This window comes from Pholis gunnellus (genome assembly GCF_910591455.1).
Source record: "Pholis gunnellus genome assembly, chromosome: 10".
Taxonomy (NCBI): domain Eukaryota; kingdom Metazoa; phylum Chordata; class Actinopteri; order Perciformes; family Pholidae; genus Pholis; species Pholis gunnellus.
The window spans coordinates 6299524-6320837 of NC_136537.1; the positions used below are offsets into that span (position 1 = coordinate 6299524).

Below are 21314 nucleotides of genomic sequence, written 5' to 3' on the forward strand. Positions count from 1 at the left end.
AAACCCCCATTCGGTGGAGGTCTTTGGTGCCATTTGAGTTCCACAGTGGGAGGTGGTGGGGTGAGAACCCAATTATCAGTCAGGGAAAGATAAATCATTATTTGCCCAATTATGCTTTTATTTTGGTGAGTACATATTGTGAAATTAAGTAAGTAAGTTAGATATTAGCCAGATATCTTTTAAATAAATAAGTCTCCACTGCCCTAGAGTCAGTGGGCTATAGTGCTGAAATATTATTTGTGTTGCGAAATGGGATGAGGTTCAGTGCAGGATAAAGACAATGGTCATTTTTATTCAGATGGATTGTCCTGCTCTTCAAAATAGACATTCCTACGTATTACCTGTGGAGAGCAGCAAAAGGCTTCGATGAGTGTAACCAGCCTCAGATTTCAGTAGAGGAAGAACGCGGAGACGTCACATGGAGAGATGCAACCAGCAGTAGCTGCTCCACCACTAATCACACAACATTAACATAACGAGCTAGTGCGAGCTAACACAGCCTGCTACGCGAATTCGCATTCCGTTTACCTTACGTCCGGAATTACAAAATCCGCAAGAAACAAACGCGAGATTCATATACGGTGCAAAACGGGAAACAACATTACGGTCACACACAGTTATCGTGGCTTCTCCTCGCATCCACTGGCAGGCTATTTTTGGCTAGCTAGCGAAGCCCAACGATAGCGAACTCTTGCCTTGGCTAGCGTCAGGCTAGCCAGCCAGCTAGCTAGCTAGCTACTAACGTCGCTAACGGTGGTTAGCTAGCTAGCGAGCTGTGGTGACTTGCGTCATGGATGAACTAGTCGTGGAAGTGAGGGGAACAAGTGGGGCCTTTTATAAGGTGAGTTTGTGACTTTTTGTTGCGCTTTGCCATCCCGGTTACCACACCGTGCTCTAACGTTAGGCTCACTGACATGAAATGGTCGTGCCCGGACTAACGTTAGCAACCAGATACCCACTTGTGTCTGCGGGCCTCGGTGCTTCTGTCCACCGGGACAGCGGAGGCTGAACAGTCTGTAAACAAAGCTAACGCGAAGATGCTGCCGTAACCTCGGCTAGCGTAATGTGTGAGTTGTTGGTGATAACGACGTTTGCTAAACCAATGTTGTAGTATTGCTAATGTCGACGCGGTCGTAATCTCGTGTTATCTACACAGTGATGGGCAGGGGGTTGGTGGCTGAGGTACAAGTGCCAACATTAGGTTATGAATTGTATTTGTCTAAGTAACGGCTAACCTAATTCAGGATAATGTCATCATATTAGAGTTGTGCCGTGTTTCCCTGGTGGGGACGGTAGCTTTTTGTTTCGTTAAGGCTTGCCGAGAGTTTTGGGGTTATTCTGAAGACGAGAGTCAACAAGTAACCTTAGGACGAACGTGTATTTGGGGGTTCATGCATCGGCTGTTTGGTCATATGAACGTTATACTACACACTGCCTGAGAGTGTTGCTCGTGGGTCCTTGGGCAGACATTGATATCCGGGTGTTGATGCTGTGATCCATGTTCCTCAGGTGTGGAACAATTATTTTAATCGTACAGGGTTAGTAACACGATCTGAACCACAATTGAAAACGAATTGAAAACGTTATTTGGCATATAAGCATGTACTTGGAAGCAAAAGTGAAAGTAGGCTACTCGGTGCATTTGTGGGAGGAAGACCTCCTATTTTCAGTTATGTTAGATTGTAGTGCTTATGCAATGGTTGATGGGAGGAAGGCAAACAAAACAGAGCGGTAAAAGCAGAAGGGAAGAAATAAAAATGATAGTTGATATTTTATAAATTTGTGCCTTTGATTGGAGCGTAACTAACAATCGTAGCCGTTGTACAGATGCAACGTTGGCAGAGTAGAAGGAGAAAGTTGGTAACGATAAATAAATGGCACCATCTCCTATCTGCTGCCTGTCTTACTCCCAGTTCCACCAATATATAACCCTTAAAGACAACAATGGCGTTACTAGATTGGTGGCAGTCAGTGAGACTGAGTGGGCGAGGTTGAATTGGGATTGATTGCACGTATTGTCACTGTAGAAGTGTCGCTGCTGCCAACCTAATGTAATGAATATGAATGGAATGGAATGGATGTGCAGGAGAAAGTATTTTGAGATGTAATCAATCGGCCTGCAAACCATCCTGCCAAGCTGCGCTGCACTGCTGCTCCAACCCTCTCGCCTCAGTGCCAGCTGCATTGTTTGAAACATGCGAGGGAACGAAGCACTTCACTAAAGCAAATTCCTAAATTGGACGCTGGTTTCGAATCAGTCCTGTACGAAAACAGTCTATTCTTTTGGATTGTCCTCGGCCTTGAGACAAGTTAAAGGTGGCGACATCAGCATCGCCTGATAGACGCTAACTCTGATGTTTTTTTTTCTTCTGGCACACAGTTCGAACACGGTTTTCTTATTTGGCGGGTGTTCTTGTCACGTTATTGCACTTAAAGGCAATTTTCAGGGATCCACTAAATCCCCTCTCCTCATCGACTCTGAGAGCGAGAGGCCGACTTCGCTAAATGCTCTCAAACTTTTGCTGTTTGAATTTCTTTAAAAAATGCTGATGTGTGCTGTGACACAGAGGTACATGAACAAGCATTGAGTAATGAGAAGTGTAATACACGACATGGCATTGACTGGATAACTATTTAGTCCTATGAGAAAGCATTTCGACACGTTGTCTCTGAATGTAGTACTTGAAGTAGATCAGCACATTTGCTGAACTTCATGTACTTGCATGATTCTGGCATTTTCTTTGCTTGTTACCACGTGGTTGAATTTCCTTGTTGTAAGTTGCTTTGGGTAACGGTTGCGCAATCTCTCAATTCCTAAAACTTGAGAAATGTGCACAGTGTAAACAGAGCTGTAGGGTTCAAAGGTTTGTTATGTTGCCACGCTGGTGCTGCTCAGTCGTTCACTTGCTAACAAAGGTCCACCATGCTAATCCTAGACGGGATCAAACTGGCACTGGTCCAGGATTTATTAGAGCCAAATAGTTTGGAGGTTATGGAAGAACATTTTTATGCGTTTGTTGATGAACAGAACAGGTTTGAACTTGACTTGTCTTTAAGATCATTACGTTTTATTTGACTCTGTGATTGCGTTAAGTTTGGTTGATCAAGACATTTGTCGTCAGGTTCTTTTGATGATTAAAAAGCTTTTATTTATTAGCTGTTACCTGAAACTATAGCCCTGTCTCTGGCATCACAAAGTATTTGAAATGTAGCTTTAGCCTGTAATGAACAGATGCAATATCTTTGGTCTTTGGTAGTGTTGTCATAATAAGTTAGTGTTGATACGTAAAGATAGTGAATATTTGAAACGGTTGCGATACTCATTTCCCACAGTATCGATACTGCTCTCTTCTCTCTCGCTATTCATCTTTTATAAAAACAAATCTAAGATTTGATGCGCTCAGTGTCGTGTATGTTTTTCTTTGTGGTTTCGAATATTGATATTTTTCGAGATATTGTATCAAAGTTAGAGATTCCAGTACCATGACAACAGACTCATGACAAGGCTCATAAGTTAGTTTTAAAACTAAAACTATTTTCAAATATCATTTGACTGAAAATGAACCCAGACTCTTGATTTGCATTCATGGTTTTCATGTTACAGTAAATCCTCCCGTGATAAGAATAACTCATATTTAGCTTCCGGTATATTAGAAGCTGATTATGTGCCAAAATCCTTCACATTTAAGAATAATAACTCTAAAAAAACCAACATAAAATGCTTCAACTTGAAGCATTTAAAGAGTTTGTCATACACCTTTTCAAATTTAAGCCAATCCTGTCACATCTTTAATGGCAATAACAGCACACAACACTATAGCACGCTATGCTACACTACTATAGAATATGACATCAAACTAAAAACTCCTTTTTGAATGTTTTCCCATTTTGTGAACTCAGAAAGTCTTATTCTGTGATTGTGTGATTGTGTGAGGAGGTTTTGTACCCGGTGGTCACGGGTCAGGAAAAAGGCAATAGAGCAGCTTACCCCGAATCATTGGGGATTTTGAGAAGCTCTCTTTTTGGATTTTCTCTCGCTTCATTTCCGACTGTTAGCTTGCCAGGCTAATGCGACCCACAGACGAGGCTCCCCGTCTCTCTCTCGTCTCTCTCTCTCTCTTCCTTCTGGGCATTGCTTGTCCTACTTGCGGTACTTGACACACATGGACACAGACTGTGTGAACAACAACCAGAGAGAGGCCGAGCCAAACCTCAATCGAGCTCCAAAGAGAAGAATTTTGGCCAGTTTTGTTGCCACTATGGGCCTGGGTCAGGCCTTTGGTAGCAGGGCTGTAACCCCTTTACTCCCTTGGTTCATGTTTAAAAGTGTTTTTGCTTATTCATATGTCAAACCCCGGTTATCCTAACTGTCCCCTCTGTGCTTCTCGTAGGCCTTTGTGAAGGATGTTCACGAAGGATCGGTCACCGTGGCATTTGAAAACAAGTGAGTAATGCAAATACACAACGCGACGCTCTGTAAAATGTAACCTTTTCGCCAGTGACGGACTTCACTCTTGTTTGTTGTGTGCGTGTCCGTCTGTCCACAGTTGGCAGCCGGAGCGTCAAATCACATTCCAGGATGTGCGTTTCCCTCCTCCGACGGGCTGCTGCAAGGAGATCAACGAGAGCGACGAGGTCGAGGTGGGGCCGGTTCAGCGCTTTCACGAGTATCGCCATCGGATGTAGTTTATTTAGGAAGGATAGGACATTGTGCGACATATGTTGGGGTGCAAGAGATAAAGCGCACAATCGGCTTTGCTGGCTGATACAGCTCAGAGAAAAATACCTGCTGTTGCATTAACTATTAAGACTTGAAAAGAAAATTGGGGGAAAAATATCAGTGGCGATTATGCCTTGAATTAGCAATATTGTCTTTCTTTGTTTCATTTGCTGTGTGTGTGTGTGTTGCCAGGTGTATTCCAGGGCTAATGACAAGGAGCCGTGTGGATGGTGGCTGGCCAAGGTTCGCATGGTCAAAGGAGAGGTAGGACTCTGACCGTCTCTCTAATTGTAATTGTGGGTTATAATATCATCGCATAATGCGGGGCTGGGTATCACGATGTCAGCGGAATAAATAATAATGAACATCAGTTCATTGGTTCTGATAGCATAATGTATCAGAATGTACATTAAAGTAGTTGAAGTGGCTCAGTGTCGATGATCAGCCTACGTAGACCATCACTCCTCTGGAGGCGGCTGATGGTTTTGATGACAGCTTTGTGAGTTTACTTCCTGTGATTCAAGGTGTCACTGCTTTGATCAGGATCCAAATATCATCTTTTGAACGAGGGATTGGAGTGGGATTTAATTTCGGCCAACTTGTCAGACAGGTTTTTTTAATCTCAGTATCTCATCAACTGTCATTCTCTCTCTCTCTCTCTCTCTCTCTCTCTCTCTCTCTCTCTCTCTCTCTCTCTCTCTCTCTCTCTCTCTCTCTCTCTCTCTCTCTCTCTCTCTCTCTCTCTCTCTCTCTCTCTCTCTCTCTCTCTCTCTCTCTCTCTCTCTCTCTCTCTGAACCAAGTTCTTTCCAGAAAGTTTTGATCCACAGTTATTACTTACGTAACCCATGTCTCTTTGTATCTCTAGTTTTACGTAATAGAGTACGCCGCGTGTGACGCTACGCTAAATGAGATCGTGACGCTGGAGCGGTTACGGCCGGTCAACCCCAATAAACCAGCCACCAAAACCACCTTCATCAAGATCAGACTGGAGGTACCCGAGGACCTGCGGCAGATGTGAGTCTGATGGGACACTTCTATGTCCCGCAAATACACACAAGTAACGTTTTGGTTGGATAAATTCCAACGGGTTGTGCTCAGATAGAAACTGACTGATGCAAGTTGAATATGGAAAGCAAATACACAAGAACATTTTAAAGTTGGGCATTTATGTTGATATAAATCACTCTTCAGCTTTTTTTGTTTTGTTTGGGCGATAGTTTCTTTTATCGTTGTAATTCTTTAAGCGATATCATCAGTTGGGGGAATATCAATATCGCCGAACATGTATATGTTTGTATTGTGCTCTGAAAAAGACTATAGAATGCCTCCATTGGAGGGCTAGCACAGTGTGTTCAGCTTTACACAAATCTGTCAGCAATCGGTGATGATTACTGAATTATTAACATGACGTGAGTTATTGCTCTGTGTCGACAGGTGCTCCAAGGAATCGGCACACAAAGACTTTAAAAAGGCCGTGGGCGGGTTCAACGTCACCTACGACTCTGAGAAGAAGCAGCTGCTCATCTTGGTTGGTGGAATCATTTGTTTTCATTGATATCGCATCATATCGCAGATCACCTCCATCAGCGACGTATTTCCAAAAGACAGATTGTGTTTAAGCTGCGATTGTTCTCGCAGTCTGTGAATGAGGTCACAACCAAGCGGGCCAACATGATGAGTGACATGCACTTCAGGAGCCTCCGCACCAAGCTGACGCTCATGCAGAGGAACGAGGAGGCCAACAGACAACTGGAGGTGCGTCTGTGTACACACACACACACATATGATCGTTTTGCCGATAACAATGATTATAGCTTCATTATGGATGGGTATCGTTAGGATTTATTGATACTAGTAATATTATCCATGCTGCTTATCGGTTCGGTTCCTTGTCGTTTAATTAAATTAAAAAAGAATCAACATTGCTTTATTACTCATATATAAACAAATAGTCTTTCCTGAACGGCAATTAGGGCAGCAACTAACGATTATTTTAATAACCGATTAATCTGTCGATTTATTTCTTCGATTAATCGGATTAAAAAACAAAGCATTAATTTCCAACCGAAAAAATCGCGTGACACTGTGGCGCGATAGCCTATCAGTGTTGAGATGTTACTCCTGTCATCACTGACGGCCTGCCGTTGTTGAATCAGGAAATTAATACTGTAGCCGTCTGTGTTCACCCAGAGCTCTACAATCCCTCATATCAATAGAGACCGGACCAAACTATGTGTATAAATGTGTGTGTAAACCATATAGTGCAAATAATGAATCTACGCTGCCGTATTTACGTCTAGATTACGTTATTGTGAGTGTTGATGGAGCTGCTACAATGTTAGCATTGAATAGCACCGATCGATCCGAGCTCCATTGAGGAAACAAGTACAAATCGGCATCATTACGTAGTTATTTCGGAGTCCCTTTTTGTCGGTTTATTGCCGTTAAATCACAGCCAAGTCAGTTTATTGTGTGTTCATACAGTTGTAGTAAACAGCCGACGTGTGGCTCACTAGACACAGTGAGCTTGATGAAATCCACGGAGCTCCTCCGGACTATGTTATGAACCAGACATGACAGCGTTTAGTTTTCCGTGATATCTGGGAGTTCCACAACACGTACTGAGCAGAAATAGAGGCTATTTTTTCCACAGTTGAAGGCGGACAGTTGAACAGCTTTCAGGGCAATAAGCCGCGCCCCCTGTCCGGCGCGTCCAGCACGATTCACGCGAATGAACACAAATAGTCCCCGGCTGACCGGTTCATCGCGTTTGGTGTGAACACGGCATTATTGAGTGGCGTAATAATTGCGCGACACATTGAATCGATAATGAAATTCGTTGCCAACTCTTTTAATAATCGATTTTTTCGATTCGTTGTTGCAGCCCCAACGGCAATATTGAAATAACTCACTGTTGTTGACTCTACTCTTTCAATGGCAACAATAAATGTAACTTTGAGAACATTCCTACAGGGAGGAGCATATGTGAAGGTAAGAGCCTCGGTCCTCTCCTGACAGTAAAGAAACTGTTATTGTTATGGTGTGTTGGCTGCAGTGCTAGTGGGACTCATAACACTAACTTATAACAACACAGCTGCTCCCCTTATTAATAACTATGTATCAAACAACTTCATATACACTCACTGACTTATTAGTTGTTAAATCCTGAATCCCTTTCACTTCACTGTTGAGAAGGGGTGCAGGCCTTTAACAATGAACTGGGTAACAGCTCTATGACACTGTGTCACCTTCTGCTGGTGTGAAGGGACTTGTGGTGGGGGGGGTGGACTGGGTCATGGCTGCAGCCTCAGCCCGACAATCTACAAAAAAGTTGCAGCTAAACAGTTAGCTGAGCGATTAGCTTTCATTATCAAACTCTGTATGGCTGCTAGCGTTAGCTGCAGTGGACGAGGACGCACGGCTGCTCGACGAACCGTAGAGAACATTTCTGCACATCGATGTTCTGCTTGTTGGCCCAATGTTGTGATAGACTGCTGGTGTTTCCTCGCTTACTTTTGTGGGTTTTATTGCATTTGATGCAACGAGAGTTCTCAGCATCTACCGGAGTGAAATGTAGCCACACTTTGGATCTTTGTCTTTTGAACCGTGCATTAAAGGATGGTCCATCAGGATTCACCCCTCCGTTGTGTTTCCTGCAGAGTTCCAGACAGCTGGCGTCGCGGTTTCATGAACAGTTTGTCGTTCGGGACGATCTAATGGGTCTGGCCATCGGGACCCACGGGGCCAACATTCAGCAAGCCCGTAAGGTCCCCGGAGTCACCAACATAGACCTGGACGAGGAGACGTGCACCTTTCACATATACGGAGAGGTAGGATGTCTCTGTGTTACTGATGATACGACCCGCCTTGTGACTGGATTCCTGAGTATAGACCTGGGTGTGTACACTCTGGATGAACCAGTTTCAAAGCTTCTTGTTATTTGTAACATAGCGAGTAACACATTGCTGCTGTTTGTCCAAGGACCAGGATGCTGTGCGCGTAGCGAGGAGTTTCCTGGAGTTCTCTGAAGACGTCATCAAAGTTCCCCGGAACTTAGTAGGTGAGAGAAGTCCCTCAACTGAGACGAGGTCATCCATGCATGAACCTATTCAAAATGAGCCAGACTGTTGAAACCTTGAAGTCCAAGCAGACTGTGACTGATGGCGTTTCTGCTCTTATAGGGAAGGTGATCGGCAAAAACGGCAAACTGATCCAGGAGGTGGTCGATAAGTCTGGCGTGGTCCGGGTTCGCATTGAGCCGGAGAACGACAAAAAGCCCTCGGCGGCGGCAGCGGCAGCGGCAGACGAGGTCAGTGGACCAACACCTCTGTTTACTTAAAGTCACTGCGAAGAACTTTCATTTTGGGTGGTCGTTGGCGGTCCCTGTGGACAGTGTAGACATGAGTTTATGGTCTCAATCTCTAGTTTCAAGTCTTCTTCAATAAAGCATGACTTTTTTTTTAGTGACTTATGGCCGAATGAGGCGCCGCTGGAGTCTGAGCTGAAAGACTTTCTCATGAACCGGCATCCTAGACAAGATAATTTATTCTTTCTTCTCAAACCTCTCTCACAGGGAATGGTGCCGTTTGTATTTGTGGGGACCAAGGAAAGCATCACGAACGCTACAGTGCTGCTGGACTATCACCTCAACTACCTTAAGGTGCGTCTAATCACCGAAGATAATGTATTCATGTGAATGTGAGTTTAGGCTGCTGGTTTGTCTCCATGCTTCCTCTGCTTTTTTGCAAAAGTGATCCCAGTTAAAGATTAAAACCGCTTTTCAGTAATCACACTGAGCAAAAACTGTTTTTCCACAAAAGCATTAGAAGACTGTTCCTGTGAGTAGAAGGCAAACAGAGACCAGAGGGGCTGCATGTGCGACCGTAAATCACACCAGAACTGTATTTACTGATCCGCTACATTTACTCGCTGGTTCCTTCAAGCACCCATGAAACAAATGATCTCGGTCCAACTCAGAGCCCAGTTTACGGGGAGTCTCACCACCACACTGACCCTCCTGGGACGCTACGATTGAACGCAGGCTACTAGTGCTGCTACGAGTTGTCATGTGTTCTCCGTGCCCACAGGAGGTGGACCAGCTTCGCCTGGAGCGTCTTCAGATCGACGAGCAGCTGAGACAGATCGGAGGGGGAGGCGGAGGAGGAGGGACGGGGCCGCGAAACCTCAAAGACAAAACCTACGTGTTCGATAACGGCATGGGGCTGGGGATGGGGATGGGGATGGGGATGGGGATGGGGATGGGGAGAGGGGGAGGAGGAGGGAAGCCCTACGGAGGAAGGGGAGGAAGAGGCGGCAGAGGGCAACGAGGAGGAGGTGCAGCTTTCGCCTCAGGTACGATTAATTCATCCGAACTCGTTTGAATCAATTACATTCACATCTTTAAGTACTGTGCTTGTACACATACAAGGTAAACACACTGATCTGAGGCTTTAATGTGAAATACTCATCTTGAGTGTTTGGCAGTTACAGTTAGCCCTGAGTACAAGTACCACTACTGGTTTGGATGTGAAGGGCTCAGTGACTCTGATTCTCTGGCTTAGATGAGCTTATTTTCAGCTATATTCCATGAAAGTCCCGCCCCCAGGGGGTGATTATATAATAAAACTAAATAATAATCAAACGAGGAAGTTTAAATGAGGTTTGACTCGTGCCCCCCCCCCACCCCCTTCCCCCAGGCACCAACTCGGAGGCGTCCAACGCCTCGGAGACGGAGTCTGACCACAAAGACGAGCTCAGCGATTGGTCGCTGGCCCCCGCCGAGGAGCTGCTGACGGGAGGCGGGACCCTGCCCAGACGGTCAGACGGGAGGAGGAGACCAGGCGGGGGAGGGCCGCGGGGACGAGGAGGGAGAGGAAGAGGAGGGGGAGGGTATAAAGGTAGGTGGTAGTTCACCATTGGCCGCCATTGATCCAGAGAAGTCAAGTCTAAGACGCAAACGCTTGATAGAACTGTTTTTCTCAACTAGTTATACAACTGTAGTCCTATTTATTTTTTTCTTAACCGTTTAACTGGAGATAAAGCTAATTTTGAAGATAGTGAATAGAGATTATTTTTTTAATGAGAAAGAAATGAGTGTGTGGTAAGCGGACTCAGGTGTTGTCCGTCCTGGTTTTAGGTGACGACATGCAGTGGAGCGAGCCAAGGCCTCGTCATGTCAGAGACCCCAAGGCGAGAGCGCAGGAAGACACTCTACAGGTACCACACACACACACACACACACACACACACACACTCAAACAATCTTCTCTGGTTACATCTGAACAATATTAATGTTTTAATGAGTTATTTCAGATGATGGTATTTGAGAGGAATGTTTCTACAGTTATAGTGCATTTGGCAAGAGCGGTTGAGGGAAATAATTTTCTCCAGCTGTAAAGTCACATAAGGTAACATGGTGCAGTTCAAGAAACGTGGCCAATGGAAGAGAAGATTCCAAGTGCTTCATGCTTCGTGCTCCACAGCGTTGGAAGGTTTTCAACAGCATTGCTGCACGTTCAATACTGCACAATGCACACAGGATGCAGCACTATATTCCTAAAACCGCTGAGGCAAAGTACTAATGTATATGTGCGTATTAGGGCGGTCAAAAAAGACATTAAAAAATGTGTTTTTAAAAAGGCACATAGGCTGGAACTATTCATCTATTTCTGTGTATTATGTCCACGTCCACGGTCCTACTGACTGGCTGTATTGTACGTCGTTTCCAGAAAACACCGCTTAAGATACTTCGTACTACTCACCCATCTTTTAACCTCTTCAACTCCGCGAGGACGCCGGCGCCCGCGATCCCCTCCCTTTCCGTTCTTACGGCTTGCTTACGAAAATTACGTCACAAAACATGGCAAAAATAAAAAATCCCAGCATGCATAGAAACGTGTTTTTTGCGAAGAAAGCATCGGTTTTCTTTAATTCCTCACGGATTTTTCACAAAAGGAGCCCAAACACACACTGTCCAAAGTTGCCATGACCGCTGAAAGTCGGGTCTTGCAGCATTTTGACGGCGAAAGATACAGTATAGACCCGATTTTACGAGTAAATGTGCTAGCGGATGCTACCATGGAGCTAGCGGCTGGTATAAAACAGTGGTATAAATATGACAAACCGAGCTCATTATTGATATAAGCAGTCAGCCGACGCGGTCAGTTTTTCACTTTTTATTTTGAATTCTAAGGCCCACTGCTCTGTTTCTGTATGACCTACAGGTCTACAGACACTTTCACTAGGTACCTTAGGGGGTTTTCTTTCAAGACAGACCTCATTTATGCATATAGTCAAAGTGGTTCAGAAGATACAGGCAATTTAATTTGGGTATGTCATTTTATTTTGTTGCTCCAAAATGGGGGGGGAGTTGAAGAGGTTAAATGTGAATGTCTCCAGTCTGATCCTCGTTCAGCTTGCTCTAACGTTACATTTCATTTTCAATGAATCGGGGTGACGTTTCGCTCACGCAGGGCATGCAGGTGCTGTATATATATGTATATATATATGTAGTCTTCCTAGAGACGCTTGATGAAAGTGAGCCCAGACTCATCCGTGATCATGCTTCTGATCATATTTCCCCTCCCCTCCCGTACGTATTGTCCTTTCTCCCGCAGATCCGTGTGGACAGTAACAACGAGCGCAGCGTGCAGCACTCCTCGGGGGGGAGAGGGGGAGGCGGGGGAGGGGGAGGGCCATCCTCATCCCAGGGTGGCGTCATCACCGGCGTCGGTGGGGATGGCCCTCCTCGCCACCACCATCAGAGACCCATCAGAGACCGAGGGATGAAGAAGGACAAACAGGACGTTCCTCCGCTGGTGAACGGAGTGTCGTAGACGCTCCACTGGAGGACCTTCTCGCTTAGACACACACACACACACACACACACACACAGGCAACTCGTCATAAACCATCGTAGAGTCTCTCTCGCTTTTTTTCTTTCTCTGTCTTTGTCAAACACGTGAATACACACATCTCATCAGCACGGAAGAGTTTACCGTAGTGAAGTCGTAGACCAGAGGCCATCCGGTATCTGCTGGTCCGCTCTGTTGACGTCTTTTGAGTGTACAGGTCCTGTTCTTCGCGAAAGGGACAAAAAAAATAACCTGTACTTTTTGGACAAAAGGAAAAAAAGAAGAGGAGGGATTTGACTTAAATCTCACGGAGGCACTCGCCCCAAACATGCTCCCCTACCCTCCACAGGAAAATCACAATTTGCTTGTTTTCTATTTTCAAATCCACTAAATCGGATGATTTTTAATTTCTTTTGCCACTGCTCTGTTTGGACTTCCTCTCACAAGAAAAAAGAAAATAATTGGTTGACAAGGAAACACAGAATTACAGCGGCATGAAAACATGTGGAAGGAGCTTCCCTCCTGCTGTACGACATTTTTTACTGCAGATGTTAATTGTAGAGATGATCTGACGGCGCACGGTTTTAGTGGCGTCAGTGTTGACAATTTATTTTTGGTGGTCCAAAGCTCCAAAATCCAGCACTCGAGGAGTTCAAAGTGTCCATGTTTTAGGATGAATTGTAACAGGTGTGCACGGGCAACGGAATTACCAACCGATGCTTTTCTCATCGTTTTAAGTCGTATGTGTTTTATTTTTTTTACGTTGTTAAGAAAATGTAGAAATCCTCCAGACCAAGCATGAATCCCACCACGTAGACGTACCAACGGGGGAAACATAAATCTGAGGCACTCTGATTTAAATACAGTGTTTCAACGGCTTTTACAGAAGCAAAGATAGTAACTCCTAAAGAGTTTTCAACAGGGTACAAAACGTCTTGCACTGCTGTTATATTTCAAATGAATTACCTGTGACAGAGACATCTGGCGAGGCCAACAGTGACAGGGAATCCACATTAATAGCAAGACGTGAGCTGAAGCGTTCAGTTCGGCCACCTCCGTGCTCGGAATCATCAGCGACCGGCCGAACCGACTTCATCGGGCTGACTGATATCTGAGATTCTTTGTACAAAAAAAAATGTAAAGGTTTTTAAGCAGGCTGCATGAAGATCATCAACACTTGTTTTTTTAATTCCCCGCACAAGATCTTCTGTCCACAGTGACATTAGAAAGCTCACAGTAAAACTGGGAGCCTTGATCAATCAACACAAACGCTGTTCAAAAGTTCAGAACGTAAAAATTGGCAGACGATTTGTGTGATTCAATCAGCTGTGGAGATAAGAGCCCTAGAGGAAAAACCAAAATAAAGACTGGGGAGACGCGCGTTCTGATATTTTAAGAAATCACAAAAATCTAGACACAAAGTAGCTACTGTAACTCTCAATTCTAATTTCAGCATACAATGGCCAGAAACAGGTCAAACCTGCATATCCACAATGGTGTACAGTCATTCTCAAAGAAGCAGTGACTCACAACTAAAACGCCTTACCACAGTCACGAAATAAAAGCTTTGTCTCGATTCGTTCACGGCAACATTTTCTGCAGCGTCCCGTCAACAGGAGTCCACGTCCTGTACCGGACTGATGGGGGCCCTCTGGACCTCAACAGTGGGACATTTCCCACAGAGGGCTTAGTCTTAAGCTTTTGTCTAGTTCCACGCACTTACATTTAACTAAGCACTCTTGGATGGACGCCAGTGAAATAATTCCAGTAACTTTTTTTTTTTTTTTTTGCTTTCAGACAAACCTGATCAGGTTGCAGGGTTCAGGCGGCAACATGGTGAATGTAGAACTCGTGTCAGCTGATCACATGAGCTTTTCTTTAATTTATGAAAACCTTTGTATTTAACCTTTTTTGTTTGTTTTGCAGTTAGAAAACCTGTTTGAAGTATTACTGTAGAAGAAACAACGTTTCATTGAGTTATACCTTGACAAAATAAACAAACAAAAAAATTGGTGTAAGTTTAATTATTCCTGGTTTTCCAACTTATTCTTGGCTCGCCCCTCTTAGTCTAATTTCATTTTGTTATTTCCCGTCGGCTGCATTTTGTTAACGGTAGGGCAGAGGAACTCTAACTTTGATACAATAAATCGGAATCTTCATTAAACCACAATACCGGGTCTTGTTCCACAACCGTAAGAGACGCAATGCATTTTTTAATATACATGATTTGAATTGTGCATTTCTTCAACTTCTTGCTGTGACTCAGAGCAGTTTCACTAAACCTAACTGTGACAAACCTAGTCAGAGTATAAAGTCGGGTTTGATGAAGAATGATGTAGTCCAGTTTTCTGAGGTTTATTTGTAAAATCCCCTCAAAGTGGTCACCACGGTCTCGGTGCTGCCTCTAGTCCATAACGAGGCTCCTTTTTTATCTTAGTGCCTTGGATTTATGCTCCTCCATTCCAGGATTTGTACGCTGTCTGTTCTTACACCTCCCTCCTGGTTTTTACATGTTTGTTGCATGTGTGATTCTCTCCCCCTAATTGCATTTTCAAAAAAAGAAGAAATATTTTGGGGATGCACAATGGCGTAAGGTGACCTCTACTGTTTCTGGCCGTTCATTCTGTTCCCACAGCAGTGCCAGGCTTCTGTCGTTGCTCCAACCTTGTCTGCTTCATTCCAGAGACTGATACAAAGAGACGGTCACGTTATCAAATAGCTGAGAGTGACTTTGTTTAAACAGCGCAGGTGTTCAGACATCAAAGTTACAGGTGTTCCAACCTACTGTTCGGCCGACACCACAGAGTTACTGACTACATAAATCTTATGCATGGAAATATCCTTAGTGGCGTCATCACCATCAAAATAAATAGAGAACTCTGTACGTGGCATGAAGGCCTTTAAGGATTATTTACATTTTCAGATGTCCCAAATTGTACCCGAAATACACAATTTAGTGTAGAAAGTATTTGTGGATTTATGATTGAAGGGAGGTTGATAATAGCATTAGTTTGGATAAAAGAAAAAAAAAAAGTGTGGTTGAAATGTGAGAAAGTCACTGTAAAATTAAACAAAGCAAAGCAAAAAAGTTTCTTGGGGTTTCCCTGGGCTTTCCTAGGCTTTTTCGACATTTTCTTAAAATATGGTATGACATCACGAAAAGGTAAAATTGTTCTTGCAGCTTAGGAATTGTTCAGGAATACTCTTAAGCTTCCCTCTGTGGTGCTCTATCAGGTTTATTTTTACGTTTTTGGGGGAAATGTGCTTATTGGCATTATTGCTAAAATTTAGATGAGGAAATTGTTACAACTACCACGTCTGAACATTAATACGAAGCAAAAGCCAGAAGGCGATTAGATTAGTTTAGCTTTGCTAAAGACGGGAAAATGCTAGCCTGGTTCTGTCCAAAATCCGCATACAAGCACTTCTAAAGCTCACTAATTAACATATCTTCCTAATTAACACATTGTCTCTGTTCGATCTGTACAAAAACTGAAATTGTATAGCGTACAAACTATGTACTTCTTGGCCAGGCACAGTGAATTTATGGCTCGCCGTTTACTCTGCTTCCAGTCTTTATGCTAAGCTAAGCTAGCTGACTGCTGGCTCCAGCATCGTACTTTACGGATAGAAAAGGAACTGTTGATTCATAGCTAAAAATCTGCGAATGCTCAGAGAAACCTCGCCATATTTTGTGTGACATGTGCCTTTTAATAGTGGCTAGTATCACAACCTAGACATGTAAATCAGGGATGATGAGACAGCGATAAAGGACCAGATGCCTAAAGATGGCTACTTCCTGCCGTGACATCATTGATTCACCCATTGGTCATCGAGCATTTCTAAACTTCCTTTAAACTCAAAGGGTGGGTCCAGGAAACCGCCTGCTTTAACCACCTGATACAGCTTAAACACTGAAGGAGTTTCCTTGTACAGTCAACAAACATAAACCCCGTCGCTCATGACCTGGTTCAATTGGTCTGTGACATGGATTCAGTTGCTTTCGTAGGCCAGTGCAATTCATGATTTTGAGTGGCTACTTTGCTTCCGTTCCAAAGTCAAACACGACTCTTTCTCCATACAACCCCTCTTTTTAATTTAAGCTTGGGATGCAAAATGGTGTGACCCAGTGTAGCTTTCTTCCCTATATCTCTCTCTCCTTTGAAAGCAACTGATGTAATGAAAGTAACTGATTTCAGAGGTTGAGCCTGGTCTTATCTTTAACCAGAGATGAGTGTACCTTTCTAATCTTGCAATGCATGTACATCTTTATAATGGATTTTGGGGACTTTCAGTAGTTTTCGACACGTTTAAAAAAAATCATTTAAAATACATTCCTTTATTTCTTTTCAATCTTTGTCAGATTTCTCCTTGACTTGAGTTCAGCTAGGTTAGCCGGTGATAAGTTCTGACAACCATCAAGAGTCAGTGACACACAGGGAGCTTTTACCTTTTAGAAAATGTCAAAAGAAAATCGGTTATGTAAAATGATGAATCATGAAACTGGCTTTTTTTGTTTTTGGGGTTCGTCTTTCTTTTTCTCAAGTATTATTGGTGTCAATCTCTCGCTCACTGATCTGTTAGGACCTTTTGCTCACACTGCAGCCAAGTTGTGTTTTTTAATTCCAGTGATCATTCTCTGCAGAGCGTCGACAAACGGCTCAAGTGAAAGTAACATCTATATTGTCAATAGAGCATCAATAGTATGGAGTTGCTTTGTATTGTAAAAAAAAATACAAAAAAAGGGAGTGTGGCATACTGTATATAATGATGTCATTATTTGTCTGAGAAAAGATTTGTACTATTGTTTCAAATGTGCACTTATGCTGATATTTTCTTTTTTTTTGCTGTTCAATATCGGTCAAATGCTAGAGCTCTTGATAATAAACTTAATGATGTGTGGAAAGATAGTATCCTCTATAGCAGGGTTGAGTCACACGCAGCTGTCGTTAATAATGAAATGGCTGCAGAACTTGGGGGGGAAAAAAAAGCGTTAAATTAGTGAAAGAACTGTTGAGTTCAGAGATTATTTGACAGAGAAAATCCACCCTAAAACTGAATTCCTTGATTAAAAACATAATGGAACTTTGAATGACATGGTGACCATATTTATAGTGGCAGTTTGGGTTAGTTTTCCTTGTTACTACCAGTTAGTACAACAATGCAACAGATCCAACATGTGCATTTAAGTTTCCTGTGGAACAGTTTTCATAAAAACTACACTCAAAGTCCACTTACTGGCTTTTTCTGAGGGCTTTCAACCACAGCTCATGGCCTTCCTCTCGGGAGATGAAGATTGCTCAGCTGTTGTTTCACTTGACTAAGTTTCCCCTCTTGGGCAATTTTGAAGAGGATCGTGAGATGCAGCTAAAAGCTCAGGAAAAAAAAACAAGCAAGTGGACTTTGAGTCAACATATTTTGATCTAAAATCCTGAAATTATTGCGAGTACTTAAGTTTAAAGGAATAGATGAGACATCTTGGGAAATAGCTAGCCTGGCTCTTTTAGTTTCTAAAATACTGCTACCAACTAATGAACATGCCATATTTATTGTGTTTATTTCCAACTCAAACAAATGTAAAGAGTTGTGGTAGTTTTCAGCACGAAAGTCTTCCGTAGAACCGCAGCTTGTTGCTTTTACATTTCCGATTGTGTGCGGATTCGACAAATGAGATACAACTTGTTTTTAAGAAGTTGTAATGTTGTCATCCAGCTCTGTATTTTCCACAGTGTAACAATTCTTTCAACGTTGTAAAGAAAGCACATGTTGGTCTGCTTCGAACATGTACCACACTGTAGCTTGAGGAAAGCTTTGCCTGCTACAATAACTGAAGTAGCCTATGCGAATAATGTTTTATGGTGGATTTTCCCTTTAATTTTAAGGAGATAAAAGAGTCATTGGTCGTCCCCTGGACTTGTCATCTCTCATCTCTCATGTATAGAGACCCAGCTTTGTTGGGTAATGACAGGTGTTTGATTTTGATTAACATTTTATAATTCTTTTCCTTTTTGACTGGTGTAAAGCAGTTCAGTTGCCCTTGAACTGACAAAAAAGAACCACATGCAAGACGGATGCGTTTTGAGGGTGTTCCAGACCTTCGGGGCTTACAGACGTTACTGAGTCTACAGAGGTCCAACCTTCACATCCGCTCTGTTGCGTCACCACAGAGACAATGAATTTCTTTGCATCCGTGGCTGAGCTTCAACCTGCTTGTTGGTGTATTTTATTGTGCCTCCAAATACCGGGTTGAGAGTGTATGTTAGACGTTTTAACTGCTGGAATTCAGCCAACAAAAGCAGTTTAATAGCTTTTTCGTGCTTTGGTTTGATTTCTAGGGGGGGGGGGGGGTTCTGAACCAACTGTAATGCTGGGCCTAGGCTTGTACTATAGTGGAAAATGTAAATTTAAAAAAGATGAGGGAGGACTGTTGCATGCTGACCAGTTGGGGTCATTAAAGAATTGGTGCTAATGAAGCATTTTTACACAGGAGACTTTAATTAAGAGTCTCCTATAAGTGACTGGTTGTTACATCATTATCCAATCCTGTTCTCAAGTAACCTGCCATAGAAACAACTAACTTGAGATGAGTCGAGATCATGGCAGAAAAGTTAATGTAGCGTCTTGGTCCCGTATCTAGCCTTCTGAAAACATTAGAAAGTGGTCACATGGAACACAAACTATTTGGGATCCCAAACCAAAGTTTTAAGACGAGGAACAGCATGCGCTAATTTAATTCCCAGGATCAAGCTGTGCACATTGTTGATTCATCCGGGCAACGTAAGGTGTCACATGGGATGCCTAATGGCACTTTAAAGAACACTGCTGAGGACATTTTTCGCAGACGTACTGTTGTTAAGATGCTTCTTAGTTGCACTTTCTTTTGTTTGTTGTTTCGGCATGACACTGTCCTCAATGCAGTCCTCTGTCTCCAGTACATTAGAACAGTACTATGTTTAATTTGATACTAGTAGAATGGCTACCAAACCTATATAATACTTAGAGATGGATTTTGAAAGAGTAATGCTTCTTTAAAATAACATATCACTGTTAATTCACGTGAAACGTTTCATAATAGAAATGACTGGTACTTTACATTCTGTTAGAGAAAATACGTTTTGGCAGCTGTTCACGCAATGAAAGGTTTCATGTCAGTCGACAATGTTAATGATAGTTGTTGGGTTGTTCACCGCTTTTCTCTCGAAATGTTGAGGGTGTTTTCCAGCAAAATGCAGGGTACTCGCTTTTATTGATATTCAACTGTTGTAATTGTGTGCTGTTCTAATGTTCTGGTGTACAGAGTGTATTTTTTATTTATTTTTTACCCGTGATCCAATGGGTTGCAGAAGGGGAATGCTAGTGATTTAATCTCCATTCCTACTCTTTAAACTGCAACACTGCTTGCTGGGTCGTCTTGCTAATGCGGTCCGCTGACTGAACTATAGCCCCAAACTCGTCAACAAACCTTGATTTTGACTTGATATCCACACTGTTTACGTCAAACATGCAGCGATAATGCTTTGTGGAGTCCCAATTCAGTTCCAATAACGTTAAAACCTTTTAACTGTAAAACAGTCCCAAATGACCATTTGGCATCCCTCCTTCACGTAACCTTTAGTCCAGTTGGGGTTGCAACGCTGTTTATGTGGAACCACATATGAAGATTGTCGTTGCTTCGACAGTCATATATTTGCAGAATATTTATAACCAATGTAAACTCGTCACATTGTGGGCTGTTCAACAGTTGAGTGCCAGAAAGTGAAGACACGCAAATAATCTGTAGATACTTAAACCAGGGTAATCCAAAAAAAAAAGCTGTAAACCTTGTGTGCACTTTTGGGCATTCTTTTGGGTTTCCTTTTGTACATAATACTTGCATTTAAGATGTTTGGGTTGACATGTCTGGTTATAGTGCAATATATTTTGTATGCAAGCCGTTTCAATAAATAAAGGTCGATCTTCCTCCGTTAGCTCCAGCTGACTTCTGAATTTTATGGCGCTCTGGGTTTTACTGTCAGGTAAACAGTAAAATGTGCCAAGAGTTGGGTGAGCGTTGCTTATGGAGCTCCAGTATTCGTGTAAAATGATGTTTTGACCTATCAATAGGTCCTGCAGTGGGTATCAGTATGGGCCGTCAACAATCTCATAGATTATGTGAGCGTATACATAATATATGAACGTGGGTTTGTTTGTATTGGTTAAATATGGTGTCATGATCTGAAATTTAAGAGAAAAAGAAGTCTTGTTAAATATAATTAATTTTATTGTGTCGCTGGGCGGACAGACCCCAAGTGTGATCGACCCCTGGATAATGCCCGTTGGATAATCCGGCTTTGGAAACACAGTTCAGTTATCCTGACCATACTAACCCTACCAACCGGGGTCCCCGCAGACCCCGGGAGGTAGTCCTTGTGTGGGAAGGATGAGGGTTGAGCTGCCTTTAAATTCTACACACACACCCAAGAAAAGAGTTTGACCTGGCCTTTTATCCACATCGCATCCATGCTTAGTTCTCACTGGCTTGATATGGCGACTTCATGGGAAGGCCATGGCCTGCTCAGTTGTCCAACTGCCATCACTGTGTAACTGGTTCCCCTACACGTACCAATAGCCACTAGTTAATAATCCCATTAAGAAACCTTTCCTCAATTGTGTCCCTTGAGCCTGCCTTACCAAAGAACAGAAACATGGTTTACGAGATGAACGTGTGTGTGATTGCAGTCAGTCTAAAGGGTGATCAATA

The 21314-nt window shown here is 43.1% G+C and overlaps 1 protein-coding gene across 1 annotated transcript; it reads left to right on the forward strand.

Moving 5' to 3' along the window:
• Positions 1–457: 457 nt before the first annotated feature.
• fmr1 (fragile X messenger ribonucleoprotein 1) lies at positions 458–18810 on the forward strand. The gene is made up of 15 exons (XM_079167338.1): positions 458–841; positions 4392–4444; positions 4548–4641; positions 4913–4984; positions 5587–5735; positions 6156–6249; positions 6360–6476; positions 8381–8551; positions 8703–8781; positions 8903–9030; positions 9295–9381; positions 9809–10073; positions 10418–10618; positions 10858–10937; positions 12338–18810. Exons 1-15 carry the CDS (start codon positions 791–793, stop codon positions 12554–12556), a joined length of 1860 nt encoding a protein of 619 aa, XP_079023464.1. The 5' UTR covers positions 458–790; the 3' UTR covers positions 12557–18810.
• The last annotated feature ends 2504 nt before the right edge of the window (positions 18811–21314 follow it).

Coding starts and splice junctions, on each gene's coding strand:
- fmr1 (XM_079167338.1), top strand. CDS start 791: ATGGATGAACTAGTCGTGGAAGTGAGGGGAACAAGTGGGGCCTTTTAT. Junction 5,736..6,155: donor CCCGAGGACCTGCGGCAGAT/GTGAGTCTGATG, acceptor CTGTGTCGACAG/GTGCTCCAAGGAATCGGCAC. Junction 10,074..10,417: donor AGGTGCAGCTTTCGCCTCAG/GTACGATTAATT, acceptor CCCTTCCCCCAG/GCACCAACTCGGAGGCGTCC.